Below are 15,928 nucleotides of genomic sequence, written 5' to 3' on the forward strand. Positions count from 1 at the left end.
TAAGCCTTCTTCCTGTAGCATTCTTCTAAAGAATATTTCAGTATTGTAGTTAAAAAACAAAGGCTCTTTTTGTTAACTTTGACTCTTTGGTACTAAATTAAAATATAGCTACTCATGGCACTGTAAATCTTTCCAATGAACATTCAGGATTGGTTTCCTGAAACTGCAACTCTACTGCAGTGCAGTGAACAGTCTGCAGCAATATAGGAAAGGTTCAGAGATGCCTAGAGTTCTAACACTCACAGGCTTAGCAGCTCTGACGGTCTTTAATGAATCCAAATGACATTCTGGGGAAAGCAATTTTTGCAGTCTTAATGTGGAGCATGAACTGAGTCAAAAATAAAATGCTGCATACAGGTCTCTTTGCTGGCTAAGACAAGACAAAACCTTTTGTAGCAGTGTTCACTAGACAAACAGGTGTTTTTGTATGTGTGGATTGTGCAGTACTGTGGTGACAGTGAATAGGTGATAAAATATTTAAGGTGTATCTGGCATCAAGAAATGGCAACAAGAAGGATAGACTGCTCAGGGGAAAACTGACTTAACTGACTGTGTAATCTATATGATGGTGTGCTATACTGACCGCTGCATTGCATGAACTTCTGACAGGGCTCAGAGACAGATTTTTTCAATGATTAGATTTTTATTAGTGTGGATAAAACAGCTCACATACATCTAAGGATTCAGACCCGTAGAAAAATACCTTAGAGGAATTATTATGTAGGATGTCAAGACCTTCTCTGTGTAGTTATTATTTATAATTATATTATTATTATTTCCATAGGATGCAAACAAGTCAGACTTTTGTGTTTATTTAAGCCTTAGAAGAGCTCTTCACTGCTCCATCTGTCACCATTACTCATAATTTCAAGGCAGTTCCTACGCACTGCTGCTGAAGAGCTGATTTTAGCAGAATATGCATACCATTGCCCAGTCCTCCGGCTGTGGACTTACATTCATATTGTACCTCCTAAAGATGCACCAATGCTTCAGAAGGGTCATTAATCATTTCAAAGCACCCAACTGATAATATGCTTAGTAAATGGAAATGAGACTGAAATACAAGATCTATTCCATTGTGGATTTGCTCCTTTACAAGCAGTCTGAAAAATGGATTATAAGTACAGCCCGGTAGCTATAAAATTCCAGGTGTCCTGCAGAAGGGGAACTTCTTTGTTTTGTTTTAACAGAAACCCCAATGTTACTCCATAGAATCCATCTTTTAGAACAAGAAATTCCCTGGTGAATAAATGGAATCTTAAGCTCTATGACTATATTTGTTCTGCACTTCCAACACATCCAACTGAAATGAAAAGGAGAATTTCCTGTGGCAGGGGAAAATAGCATTTTATAGACTATAAAACCTCAAACTGAGATTATATAGGGATTTATTTTAGGTAACTAGTCTCCAATCCACCCTCCCACATACAATTTGGATTCCAGGTGTGCAATCAGGCCTAATACATCAGAAGCACCTGATAGGTTTCAGATTTCTGTTTTTCAGTCATTGTTTTCCTGCTTTATCCTGATATTATTTGGTTGCTTTGTTTTTGTGCCCACGGCAATAAATATTGAAAATCTATTCACTGTGAGACTATAACACTTCAGGTTTCTCTATAGCTGAACCATAAACATTAAAACTGTAGCCTGTTTACAAAAAAATACTTCTGACACTCCTCCAGTCCTGGATGACTCTCACACTGAGACAGCATCTAGGAACTTACTGTACAATTACTGCTCAGTTAGTGCAGAGCTCGGAAGGGCTGTGCTGAGCTTCTAATTGACACACACCTCCTGCTGCTTAAAAACACACACACTGTTTAATGGGTCTACTGCCAAGGCTAGGTTTGGAGGACAGGTCAATACTGTAAAATCACTAGGTGTCAAAGACACAGCAAAAGGCACTGTACTTTTATTGTGTTTTACTTTGAAGTCAGTAACTGAAACTAGAAAACAAAAAGTGACAAATAAAGAGACTGTTTAGTGTTGAATGGCTCATGCTTGAAATGAACACTTGGAAATTGCAATTTTCTGATGGTCCATTTCCCTTTCAGTACTAAGACTATAGTTGTTAGCCTTCATTCATCATCATCTTGGCCTCTGAATCTACTCACCAAAGCTCTCTCTTACTAAAGATATCCCTTAAAAATAGTGTCTGTGTGGGGGGGGGGGGAGGGGGAATACATTGTGGAATATATGCAAGAAGCTTTGTTTGGGAGATCACAATTAAATATTGTGTTAACTAACATACAGAGTATGATATATATAAAAACTGTTTGCATGGGATTTTCTTTAAGATCTGCTTTTATGCTTCATCCTGCTGTCCTTGTACAATCACAATTCCAATTTTACATGTTAAAGGAATTGGTCATATCAATCAGGCTTTATCACATCCTCCCACTGTAAGAACAGTGGTAGTGGGATAGAAGGCAAAGGAATTGTAAGGTGATCTTGTCATAGACTACACCTTTATTTCCCTCTCTATGGTCCACCATAGAGCACCTATTTTCATGCTTCTGGCTCCTCAGCCATCACCTCTCTTGAGTGGAGACACGCATCTCCCTCCCTCCTGACCGGGTACTTCCAGGCTACTCAGTTCCCTCACTACACTGTGAATTCCCTAGTAAGTCAGAGTGCTTAAGCAGATCTGCTTCGCCTTTTCCTCAGAGCCTATACATACACTGTAATTGCCCATAGTTAAGTTACCACACAGCTCTTTCTAAGCAAGCACTTTTATTCTTAAGTTAAAAGCATTACAGAGAAAACATGAAAAGAAATACAGCAACCTACACACATCTAATAAGCATACCAGAGATCACTCAACTCCAAGAGGGACTGTGGTCAGTAAACAGTCTTCAATCCCGCTCCCCCACACAGGGATTTTTCTATGGTTACAATTTCATAACACGTTTTGCTCAAGAACACTGATGAACAAGAACACTAATGAAAAGTTTAGTGCCTCCTTTATACAGCCCGGGTCTTCGATTTGGGAATAGGTAATTCATAGACAATGGATTTCTCCCTAGGGTATAGCTTCAAAAGTTTGGATCCAGAAGAGGAAATTTGAACTCCTTTTCTCCAAAGTATTTCTTACAAAACCCACTCAATCAAAAAATCATTCTTTTCTGGTCCATTGTTTAAAAGAGTCATTTGAAACTCATAACTCTTCCCAAAGTTCTCATTAGTCATCTCTCCCCTTAAAGAAGTTACATATAGTCCCACAATAATACATCTAAGTTTGACTTTATAATACAATGAACTCACAAGATACATAAACTTAGCTCAATAAAGTTTGCCCAGGATATTGCAGGAAATGTCCATATATGTCACAGAAGCGTCCTGAGTTTTCTTTGAATGCTCCACTGCAGGGAAGGGTTGGCAATGCCAAAGAAGAGGCATGGATAGAGCTGAGCTGATATTTTAGTTTAGGAGTCAAGCTGGAAAAAATCATTTTGGTTTGAACTGAAACTTTATTGTTTTTAATTGCTGAAATGAGAAAAAAATGCATTTTGGGCTGAACAAAATATTTTGTCCAATCCAAAACAAATAATTTATTTGTTTCTATTCCCTTTGGGTTATGTTAAGCTGGTTTTCACTTTTTTAAATTAGCTAAATTTATTAACAAAACACTGTTTCAAAATGAAAAAAAATAATGTTTAATTTTAGAATGGTCAAAACAAAACTTTTAATGTCAAAATGGTTGAAATTAACCATTTTGCCATTTTCCATGTTTTTTTCCTGGCAAAACTATTTGCTGAATTCAACCCAGATTTGTGAATAGTTTCAGTGCCCCTCCAAAATGCATTTTTAATGAATTTACTATGAAGAAGAAGACGAAGAATCATCTCCTAGCTCTAAGCATGGAGCCCGTGGGCACCTCCCAGTGGCTTGCTGAAAGTACTCCTCTTTGAGGCAGTGTAGGTACAAATGGATATCCATTCAGACTGGCTGATTGAGATCCATTGGGGCACATCCTGCTGAGTGATACTGCCTACCTCCTGCCTTCCCCAGCACCCTCTCTTGGCCCTCAGGAACTATTTCCACCTACTACATATGACACAGAGGAGAGTCCTGAGGGAACAGGCATTGGAACCCCCCATTTTTACCTACCTGCCCAGCTCACAGCCTGCTGCTTCCCTCTACTTACGTTAGTGTAGAGGAATGTATAGGTGTCACAGGGTGACTGGTTCCTTTAAGAGGGAATGCGTCCAATTCACCTGTGACTAATTAGTTGTCTCCCAATGGTCATTGGCATCTGGCCTCTATAAAAGATCCAGACAGTAGTTCAGAAAAGGGAGCTGGAAGGAGCAGCATGAAACCTGAGAGAGTCGCAGTTGAGAGCTGTTAGTGAAGAGAACTGGGGCTGAGAGAGACTGGATGAGAGCTATTTAGAGAGCGTTGTGGACAAGAGCAGTCAGAGAAAACTGGCCAGACCTGGGGAACTCTCTCATGTAAAAGGCTCTTGAAGAGGATCCTAGGTGAAGGGGAAAAACAGCTCAATCACTGCAAACCAAGTCTAAAAACTAGAGGGTTGATTCTGGAGGTTCCCATGAGAATGAGTAGAACTTGCAGGCACAGGGACCTCAGGAGTGAAACACTACAGGGAGCCCTTTTGCATAAGGTATCAGTTGAGGGCTTCAGGAAAAGGATTGCAAGCAGCACCGGGAATTGCAAGAGGTTAAGGTCCTGGAATAGGGGAAGAAGAACAGGGGAATGGAGTGGTTTTTTGACTCTCAAGTGGGGGCCCTGGAGATGGTGACACTGGAGTGGGACGGAGGACTGCTCTATTTTAACATGTTGTACTTTGAGGGGGTTGAGAAATTGTCCCTGAAGCCAGGGCTTGAGTTGGTTTCTGAGAGGGACATTGTTCCTTTCCTCGGCAAAGGGAACCACTCTACTCACCTCTGGGAAGGCCTCAGCTGGGGTACCATGTCCAGTTTAGGTCACTAATATATAGAAAAGATGTAGAGAAACTGGAAAGGATCCAGAGGTGAGCAACAAAGATGATCAAAGGGATGGAATGAAAGCTATACGAGCAAAGGCTGAAGGAACTGGGTGTGTTTAGTTTAGAAAAGAGGAGATTAAGAGGGGACATGATAGTGGTCTTCAGATACTTGAAAGGCTGCTACAAAAAAGATGGAGAAAAGTTGTTCTCTTTTGCTACAGAGGGCAGGATAACTGGTTATGAGTTCAAACTACAGCATAGTGGATTTAGATTAAATCTCATGAAAAACTTTCTAACTGTACGAAGAGTAAGACAATGGAAAAGACTGCCTTGGTAGCTCCTTTGCTGGAGGCTTTCAAAAGGAGGCTGGATAGCCTCCTCTGAGTTGGCATCTTGGCAGGGGATTAGACTAGATGTTTCTGACCCTATGATTCTATGAAAGGAGGTGACCATTCTCTGTAGTGGAGAAGTTGGAAAGCTCAGTCAGCCCCAGGGAATGTAGGGGAAATTGAAGTGGGACTTGACTGTATCATAGTTGGTTGGTCACAGGAAAGTGCCCTGGCAGGGGTGAGCCCTGCTACACAGGCCGAAGGGAAAAGACATTGATTTCCGTATTGAACACCTTGTGTAATAGGTCTCTGCAGAAAAATAGTAGTAAAATACTTTTCCTAAACTCTACCAAATTTGAAACAAATGATAATTTGAATGAATAGATCTCTCAGTGTATAGGCAGAACTGGTAGTGATGCCTATTATTAAGGTGGCCTGACACTTTCCATTATAAGATCCTCAGATTTCAGTTCCTTCTAGCATTTATAGTTTATTTTGAATTCAAATCTTCAAAGATTTCTTACAAAAGATGTGTATATTGCTTACCCTCTAATATTTTATTTATCTTTTTGTTTGAAGAGATTGGTTGATTCCAAGTCTGTGTTACTGAAAGAAAGTACAATCACTATTGTTTTGGTTTCATAAATAGATACAATAGCTGTCAGAAGCCAATATTATTAAGAGATTGCATGGGAAAAATCAGAAGTTTAAAGAGTAAACTCTTTTACACACACCCACTTGCAGCAAAACTCATTGTTGAGAGGAAGTGCACTCTCAAGGGTGCCTTTTGCCTTTCTGTTAACAAAGAGAGTGCAGTATGTTTGCAGCGCATGTGCAGCTGCAACAGTGGCACTGAACTTCAGTTGCAGAAATGCATTTTGTCATCCAGCAAAGTCACAAAGTGCCACAAAAGAATGAAACATATTTAGAATACAAAAGTGCCTGTCAAAAGTTTATTATGATAAGTAACAGTTAATATATTCATGAAAACTGTTAGATAAAGGTTACAATTTGAGCAGCATTATGTAGAGCTCAGTGAGAGATGCGACTCCCTGCGGAGTTCTCATTCTACTGGTGTTAATACACAGAGAAATTCAGTAGTGTTTCATTGTGAAGTCTTCCGTTATCTTAACTGGCTGCCAGAGCTTCAACTTGTGTGCATGTGTTATTATTTTGCTCCTGAATCAGCCATCACATCATTGCAAAGACATTTATTTCATGACACTTGAGAAGCAAGCTGCATGTAGGCACTTTGAAGAGCTGTGCATCAAGAACTGTAGGTTGGTCATCACTGTGCTACTGGATATAACTGGGGCATAACGACAGGAGTCATAGCTCACAAAGAAGGAAAGTGGAAGAGAGTGGTGGATGAATTCTCTGTGATTTCCCTCTCTAGAAAGGTTAGGGTGACCAGATGTCCTGATTTTATAGGGACAGTCCTGATATTTGGGGCTCCTATTACCCCTCACCTCCTGTCCTGATTTTTCACACTTGCTATCTGGTCACCCTAGGAAAGGTCTACAGTTTGAGTCAGTCCCTCAAGGAAAATGGCTAGATGATACAAGAGAGACTATTCTCAGATACTGATCTGAAGGTACTTTGGTGGCAGACATTCACTTTGAGAACATTTTGGGTGTAGAGCGAATTTAGAGTGAAAACATTTAAAATAAGCATCATTAGTAGAGAGCAAACACTGATCAATAATTATATTCTAGCAATTATATGAAAAGAAGAATGGTGTCTATGCTAAAGCACAAGATTGGGAACCAGGAATTCCTAGCTTTGTCACAGACTTTGTATGTAACTCTGAGCAAGTCACTTGGCCTGCCTGTGCCTCTCTTTCCCCAGCTGAAACACCGGGGATACTAATACTAACAATTAACTCAGAGGGATGTTGTAAACCATAATTCATTGAAATGTTCCGAGAGCTTGGCTGGAGAATTTATAGAAACACAGAAAAGCATTGTTCTTCTTTTATTATATTATTATCTGCATTATTCAGGAAGCATTCCAGCCGTTTTCTTTGTTTCATAAAGACATGGATGAGCTTCCAGAATGTCTATAGGCCAAAAAGTAAATTGAAAGGCTAAAATTACAAAACAGGAAGTGGAGGGACAGTGCCAAGTGAAAGGTCCAAAGTCAAGTGAATGGCTAATTGCCAAGTGAAACCAACTATGCAGATCCATGAGCTATTCACATGTGTGATATTATGTCCCCCATCCAAGCCTATGGAATAGCTTCACAAAGGTTATTTCTGACTATTTTACGATATGGGCAAGAATATCCTCATATCAACAGATCTTCCATCCCCAACCCATACTCCTTCACACTGGCATGTAAGGAGTTCCTACAGAGTGGGGCACTACTCCTCTACACACTCCCTAACCCTTTGCATTCAGAGTTGGAGGATGGTATAGGAGTTTTCCCTTTACTAAACACACATTTCAACTCTTTGTGGCGCGGGAAGGGGTGAGGGAAGGGATGGTTAGTGAAATCTAAAAACATGCCAGTTTAGCTGAGTGGGTTTTTTTTATTTTTTAATCTTTGCTGTAACCATGGTCAGCATTCTGCAGTCATTTACACAATGATAACATTACCTCAGAAATGACACTATGAGGTAAAGTAGTCCATCTTGCTGGCATTTCGGCATTTTATGGGTAAAATCCTGGCTCATTTGAATTCAATGACAACATTTCCATTAACTTCAGAGGGGTCAGGATTTCACTTTACAGTATTGTCACATAAAAAGAAGTTGTCTTCATTTCCATACGTAGAGGGTGGGATGGAGTGGAAGAATAATAGTAAATGTATCCAGCCCATGATCCTGATCCTGTGTTTCATGAAATGTACTGAATCCTCTCATGTCCCTTGGGTTTAGTTCTTTGAGCACAACTAACTTGAATCTGTTGGCTTAATTTATACACCTTCTGCACCTACACTGCAGAACATGGCCCAGGATTTCTAGGGCTATGAATTGGAACAGTGTGTGCTTAAGAAAGAGGATAGAAAATATGACACTAATTTCCTGCTATAGTTGTTCCAGGCTTTTGAGTTTCTAATGGGGGGAAATGACTTGTGCTTTTATAATCTATGTAAGTTTATCCAGGTTTTAGAATTCTTGTCTTGTGTCCAAAAGTACTGTAGTAGATATATTGCATCAAGCCAGTGCCTACTTGTCTGGATTTGCCAAATCCTCCTCTCTATTCTTTGAGAACAAAAGGAATATTTTATTTCCTTTTCAAATGCATGTTAGAATTCCTCAGAGTGGCAGCACATTGAAATCTCTGGCAGTATTGCTTGGAAAGGGGAAGCTCTACCTTAGCTTCAGACAAGGAGTAACAATATGGGATCAAATTGCGGCTCGTAGATATAACTTAAAAGAATAAAATCTAAAAACTTCTGGAATACCCAACATATATCTTCAGCAGATGGCAGGCATGTGGTACAGAATAATATGCAAAATAAATAAATAAATAATAAAAAAGACAAAATTAGATTAAGAATAATTTTTAAAATTGTATTTTACTTGATTGAATTCAAGGATAAATTCCCCCTGGTAAGCAGGTGAATAGAAGCATCTTTAGATTATTAAAGCTAAATGCCAGTGTAGATCTAGCACTAAGGAATAACAGTTTTTGAACAACAAAAGAACCTTGGGAACATTTAATCATCTCATGGGCATTTAAAAAAAGAAAACGAAAAAGCTTTTAAAACTGTAATATTGGATGAGGGAATTCCTGGAACATAGATAAGAGCACATTAGAAGAAAAAGAAAAAGATTAGATTGATTTTTGAAAATGATAAACTAATGCATATGGGAATGGTGAAAAGAAATGTCAGTATAATGCATAGAAGATACATTATGTACTTTAGTATGATATATTATAAACACGGACAATATTCTTTGCCCTCTGAAAGCTGAACCCTCCCCAAAATGGAATATCTAACTAGCTGTTATACTTAGATATAGCGTTCATGTTTCAAAGGAAGGAACATGCATGTTATTGCTAAAGGGTTTGTGCAGATTCAAATTATTATTGGTTTTGGTTCTTTTAATTTTAATTTCCCCCTGCTAATTTAAAGGCGGACATTTCATTTTTAAAAAGTCAAACATGAACAGATTTATACTGAATGGTTAATATATTTTAAAAGTTTTTTTTTAATATCAGATGATGTTCTTAAAAGTATAAAACTGGAAAGATGGTAGAAAATACAAATTTAAATGTTGGTCTGATCAGATATTGTCCCCTTAGAGATTAGCTCCGAGCTCCTGTAAAAGCAGTTGGACTAGTACTAATTTCCCTCCCCACCCCCATCCTAAGATGTTTGGACAAGGTCAAAGCCTGTGATGCTATATTTAGTAGTGTTTAACACACTGTACTCACAAATAGTAATTTGTTAATACAAATGATAGAAAGATTTGCCACATGTCAACACAAAGCTTTTCCCTCACGTGTTTGGTGAAAAGGAGAGCTAATAGTAGCATAAAGCAAGGCATATATACAAATAGATAGAATTTTTTCTCAGTTATGTGTTAGCCCTATGTCACAATGGTTTGAAGTTATTATATACCAACATTAATTATTATTATAATGTACCCTATACATTATTATTATATACCAACTTAAAAGCATTAGGCAGATCCTTAGCTGATACATCTTGTCATAGTTCCATTGCAGCCGGAGTCTGGTTTCCATTAACAGTCAATTTTTAACAACCACACAGTGTTACCTGATACCCTGAAGCGAAAGTCAAATCTTGAGACATCCTGAGCACCTACAACTCTCACTGCTGCAGGTGCTCAGTATCTCTCAAAAATTCATCTTTAATGCCTAATCCTTGAAGCCAATGCCAAAACTTCAGCTGATTTCAGAGGGAGTAAGATCAAGTCCTATTTTCTATTCTATATATAGGGAACTACTGTAATATCTCATATTTCCTGTATCGTAAATGTTTTTGTTTTTTTAATGGCACCACTGCAGGGTTACATTTAGCTAACGGTCTTCAGTTTCAGTTAATTATTGTCAGATAAAACAGAGTTCATTTCTTGATTGAGTGTAATATTGTTTTGTTTTTACTGTTGTAGAGATCCAAACCAGCCTGTTCCACAAGACACAAAGTTCATCCATACAAAACCCAACCGTTTTGAAGAAGTGGCCTGGTCTAAGTATAACCCTAAAGACCAGCTCTATCTGCACATTGGCCTGAAACCCCGAGTTCGGGATCACTATCGAGCAACAAAAGTCGCCTTCTGGTTGGAACTTGTACCACACTTGCACAACTTAAATGAAATATTTCAGTATGTTTCCACAACAACTAAGGTGCCGCCTCCTGATATGACCTCATTTCCTTATGTCACCAGACGTTCTCCTGGAAAGTTGTGGCCAGCGACAAAACGCCCAGCAATGACACCAGCCAACAATCCTAAACATTCAAAGGACACCCACAAAACAGCCCCAGAGGATACAACTGTCCTGATAGAAAACAAGCGAGATTACTCCACAGAGCTGAGTGTTACCATCGCAGTGGGGGCATCCTTGTTATTCCTCAACATTTTAGCTTTTGCTGCATTGTATTACAAGAAAGACAAGCGACGTCACGAGACACACAGGCGCCCTAGCCCCCAGAGGAACACAACCAATGATATAGCGCACATACAAAATGAAGAGATTATGTCATTGCAGATGAAACAACTAGAGCATGACCACGAGTGTGAATCGCTGCAGGCACATGACACCCTGAGACTAACCTGTCCACCTGACTACACCCTTACTTTGAGAAGGTCCCCAGATGACATTCCACTAATGACACCCAACACCATAACCATGATTCCAAATACATTAACAGGAATGCAACCTTTGCATACTTTCAACACCTTCAGTGGAGGACAAAACAGTACTAATTTACCCCATGGACATTCCACCACTAGGGTATAGCTCTGCCATTTCCCCCTCTTACCCCACAAGCCACTTGGAAGAAAAAGAAGTAGAGAAAAGAGCATTCACCATTGAACAACTTGTTAAAAAACAACAACAAAAAGTAAACACGAAGGGCAGTCCTTATTTTCTTACTGATCCTTCCCATAGAAACTCTCTGATATTAAAAATCAGCTTCAAACCCTGTGAAATGTGAAACATGTACATTGCTGTTATGATACTGCTTTAAGATCTCAGCCGCTTTGATTGAAAGTTGATGCCAGAAGAAATCACTTGAAAGGATGTTTTGAGAGTAACAAACAGAAGCAGAATCTTCTGGAACACAGAGCCAGTGACTGTACAGTTTTTTTAATATATGAAATAAAAACAAAAACACCAGTTCTTTATGTGCCATACCATGACTGGCCCTTGTTAAAACAAAGACATCACCGTGGGCTTTTATCCAGCATAAGAAGCTGTAACCAGAAGGGGGAAATAGGATTTTATTGTTAAAAATAAGAGGACTATGCAGTAAAATACGTATAGTTCTGTGCAAAGAGATGACTTGCCAGCCTGAACTATATTTAAAGAAACTTTGTAAAAAGTGTACATAGCTGTGAGTTTAAAAAAATAAGCTTTTATTGACGTTTTCAGTTTGAAAAGAACTTTTAGAGATTGTGCTTTCAGTTGTGACCTATGTGTATATACATTAGTCATATCACCTCTGTTTCCTCCAGACCAAAAGGAGGATTTTCTTCTTAATTACTAGTGGTGAACAAAGACATGAGTTTTTCTAACATGTTTCATTTATAGGAGGACATGGTATCATACACAGAATACAGTTGTCTGTGTGACCTGCGTATTTTCCCTTACAGGTTACAGAAGTGCATGTTAAAGCATTCTTAGGAGACAGTTGTTTTTTAGATTTTTTTTCTTTTCTTTTTGTGTTAGCCTTCATTAAATTGCAACACAGAGATGGATCAGAAAATGGAAATCACGATTATTGTTTTAAGCTTGTTGAATTGAGCAAAGAAACAACAATACAATGAGTCCAGTTTTGTAGTTCTTGGTTATTTTAATACATTAGGAAGACTTGCTTCACAATCTAGTGCCCTGACAAACTCAAAGAAAACCTGCCTCTTGGTCAGTCTTTTATGAGGAAAACTAGCTCTATATTCACCAGCAGCTGCAGAAGAGCTTTTGCTGAGGAAGCACCCACTCAGCTTTGCCAAACCGAGGGAAAATGAAATTTGACAGAGGAAAGGGGGTGGGGTGGTTTGTTTGGTTTTTTAAAAGTGGAAAGGTCATGACTGATTGGTATGAAAAGAGCTTTTTCAGCCAGTATCCCGTTATGGTGATCAAGAGTGCACCTGTCTGAAAACTCTATTTTTGCTGGTTAATTATATAGCTGTGACAAAACCAATCAATATTGTTGAGAACTAAAAAGAGAGGTAGCTAAATGTGCTCTGTGTGAATTTATATGAAAATTCTGGACAGCTTCATTGTCAGTAAAAGGTGAAATTATTATTCTCCCCTGCCCTCCCTTAACTGGGGAACTAAGGGCAAAAACGAGCTGTCGCACAAGTGGCTCAGCAGTTTCATTTAAACAGCTGATTCAAGTGCGAAAAGCTAGACATGAGTTATTAACTGATGAAGGTTGTTTATATTTTGTCGTTAGAAAGTGACTGCATCATCAAGAGATAGTAACCAAAGATATTTGAACAAAGTTGCTCTGCACTTGAACATGACTATCCCAGATGTATTTTCTATTTTTATTTCAGTACCAAACTGGGCACGGCACCGTCATATTGTCTGTCCCATACAGAACCTAACACAAGATGCCTTCTACCTTTGTGATAAAACACTTTGGAATAGCCAGCCCATGAAATGATATTGTAGACAATGATATCAAAATCTCTGGGCTCTGCACAACTCCTTGCTGTGTGTGCATGGCAGAGAAGTGGGTTCTGAGAGAAATGAAAAGAGATTTAATACAGTAAAAATGCATCATATGACCAATCATGTTTTATACGTAAGAAGACAGATATGTTATACAGATTAGAAAGTGTTGAAGCAACAGTCCCAACCTGCATCTAGTAGCAAATGGAAAAATTTCTTCTTCACTGATCCATCCCATAATGTTTATTAAAGCTGACTTTTTACCAGGCCATTTCCACAACCTATGTATTGCCTCAGCTGAGATGCAGTAGTTCATGACTCTAAAAAAAGGCAGTGATGCTTGGCATCATAACCAGTTGGGTATATTTGTAATGTGAATTACAGTATTTGTTTAGTACTTCCAATTGTCTTCTGCTAGCAATATGTACAGTAATGTGTCAGGCTTGTGACATTTGGGTAAAAAAGTTCCTGTAAGTGAATGATTTTAGCTTTTAAAAATAATTATGATCAAGTCAATTTAATAATTTAATACATCTGAATTGATGTATGATTTATAAATGGAAAATATTTATAGAATCTTCATAGAATTCTATAATAATGATAACAAAATATACTTGGCAAAGAAAAGAAAACAAGAACTTTCCCAGGCTTATAGTCTTGACCTTAAGAGGCACGCAGGGTTTAATGGTTTCTTTTGTTATTGTTTTGCAAATTTTTGTTTTTGCCTTAAGTAATGATAGAAGATATATATGGCTGGACACATATGTATAAACTTTTCAGCAGCATTTTTAATAATAAAATATCACAGTATTTTCTAATGTTTTGTGCAAAGAATTATGTGTTCATCCCTTTTTTTTGGTAGAAAAATATTTTTTTTAAAAGAAGAACAGGAGTACTTGTGGCACCTTAGAGACTAACAAATTTATTAGAGCATAAGCTTTCGTGGACTACAGCCCACTTCTTCGGATGCATATAGAATGGAACATATATTATTTTTTTTAAATCTCCTTTTTAATGATACAGTGTAAATGATGCCTTGCTATACAGTATAATAGTATTAAATTAGTAGAGGTTGCATTTTCAAGATATTGAGTTGGCCTGGCTATTAAATATCTATAATCCTGTTGCTCAGGTGATGCTCAGATGATGAACATATTCTGGAAGAGAAAGCTCCATGTGTTTATCCCTATGCTCTATGGATCCCATTGAACTCTGTTTTGTGTGTGTTTAACATTCTCACAGATCAAAGTATTCGAAGGGAATGCATAGCTGAACTGCCTCCCATGTAAATTTAAAGTTTAATGTGAAAAAATTGTCTCCCAGATTAGGAATTAAGATAAAACTATCTGTATTCATTATTACTGCCTCTGTGTCTACATTGCAGTCAACTTGCAGCATGTGTAGACATACCTGAGCTAGCTTTGATCTAGCTAGTTCAAATAGCAATGAAGCCATGGCAGCACGTTCTATACAGGCCTACCTGGTACCCTAGGTATGTACTCAAGCATCTAGCCCATACTGCCACAACTTCACTGCTCTTGTTATTTGAGCTAGTTAGATCAAAACTAGTTTGGATATGTCTCTACATGCTATAGTCACACTTCTCATTGCAGTGTAGATAAATTATTCATATCTGTTTAGAATTAGATCTTTAGATTTTTAAAGCATAATGTATATACGTCAAAACAAATGCCATGCCATCATCCATATATATTATGGGATGAACACTAATGACATTTTCAGATATGGGAATTTTATTATTCCTGTCAAAAGATAGGTGAACAAATATTGTTTTCCCTTTTGCCATGTTAAAATTTGTTTGTTACCCAGGTCTCCTGTCATTGGAGTGATGAATATGTGGGTAGGGATGGTGTCCCTAGGCTGTTTGCCAGAAAGTGGGAATGGGCATCAGGGGATGGATCACTCGATGATTACCTGTTCTGTTCATTCCCTCTGGGCACCTGGCATTGGCCACTGTCAGAAGACAGGATACTAGGCTAGATGGACCTTTGGTCTGACCCAGTATGGCCGTTCTTATGTTCTGGCAATTAGATCTGGGTGACTACAGTAAAATATTGTCTTTCAATATTTGTTCACATTTCTAAACACAGTCAATTCAGCTGTATTTCTGCCCCTTTTACTTTCTGTAATGATTCTGTTGAAAATGTTTACTGACAAATGTTCTGTGAATTTTGAGCATATGTTGAAAAGCAAATTTTGAATGAGTAACCCCTCAGGATTTACATCAGGACTCAGATACTAAAAGCTATGCTTGGTGAGCAGAAACATACTATATCCAATCAAACAGCTTACATTTTGAATGTATAAAGTCTTTGCAAATAAGCTACCAATCAATAATTATTCAGCAAATATATCTGTATGAGAAATAACATCAGGAAATTCACAGCTTGTTCAGAGACAATTCAGAAAGAGAAAGAGAGGATGAAATTGCTAAAATATTATTCATTATGAATTGTTCACCCCAAATTTATTGTAATCATTCAGTAAATAATCTTATTTCTAGCTAAATATTTCTCTGCTAAAAAGATGGGATGAGTGACCTTCTGAAGCTAATCAAATATCAGTTCTTTTTTGAGTGTTAAGAAATATAACAAATGAGATTGGTATGTTCCTATTTACACTTTGCTAGACTATGATGATCCATGGTATTTAATATCATAGACACAACACATGAAATAGTACTATGGCAGCTATATGCTTATTTCAGTTCTGTAGTTTTGCAAATGTATTGTTTAATTTATGAAGAATAGTTTCTCATGTTTTTACTGGGCCTATTTGACTCATTAAGCCTCTTAAATGTGAATCTCTCCAAAGGCCAT

General features: G+C 38.0%; 1 protein-coding gene across 7 annotated transcripts in view; it reads left to right on the top strand.

Moving 5' to 3' along the window:
* Positions 1–13,906, top strand: part of NLGN4X (neuroligin 4 X-linked) — a 271,563-nt gene extending 257,657 nt beyond the window's left edge. For all 7 annotated transcript variants that reach the window (XM_005283341.5, XM_005283340.5, XM_005283344.5 and 4 more), the window contains one exon: positions 10,361–13,906. In XM_005283341.5, the coding sequence (XP_005283398.1) occupies positions 10,361–11,210 (850 nt within the window). In that variant the 3' untranslated portion in view covers positions 11,211–13,906. The remainder of the gene's footprint in view (positions 1–10,360) is intronic.
* The last annotated feature ends 2,022 nt before the right edge of the window (positions 13,907–15,928 follow it).

The sequence above is a fragment of the Chrysemys picta genome, chromosome 1 (assembly GCF_011386835.1).
Source record: "Chrysemys picta bellii isolate R12L10 chromosome 1, ASM1138683v2, whole genome shotgun sequence".
Lineage (NCBI taxonomy): Eukaryota > Metazoa > Chordata > Testudines > Emydidae > Chrysemys > Chrysemys picta.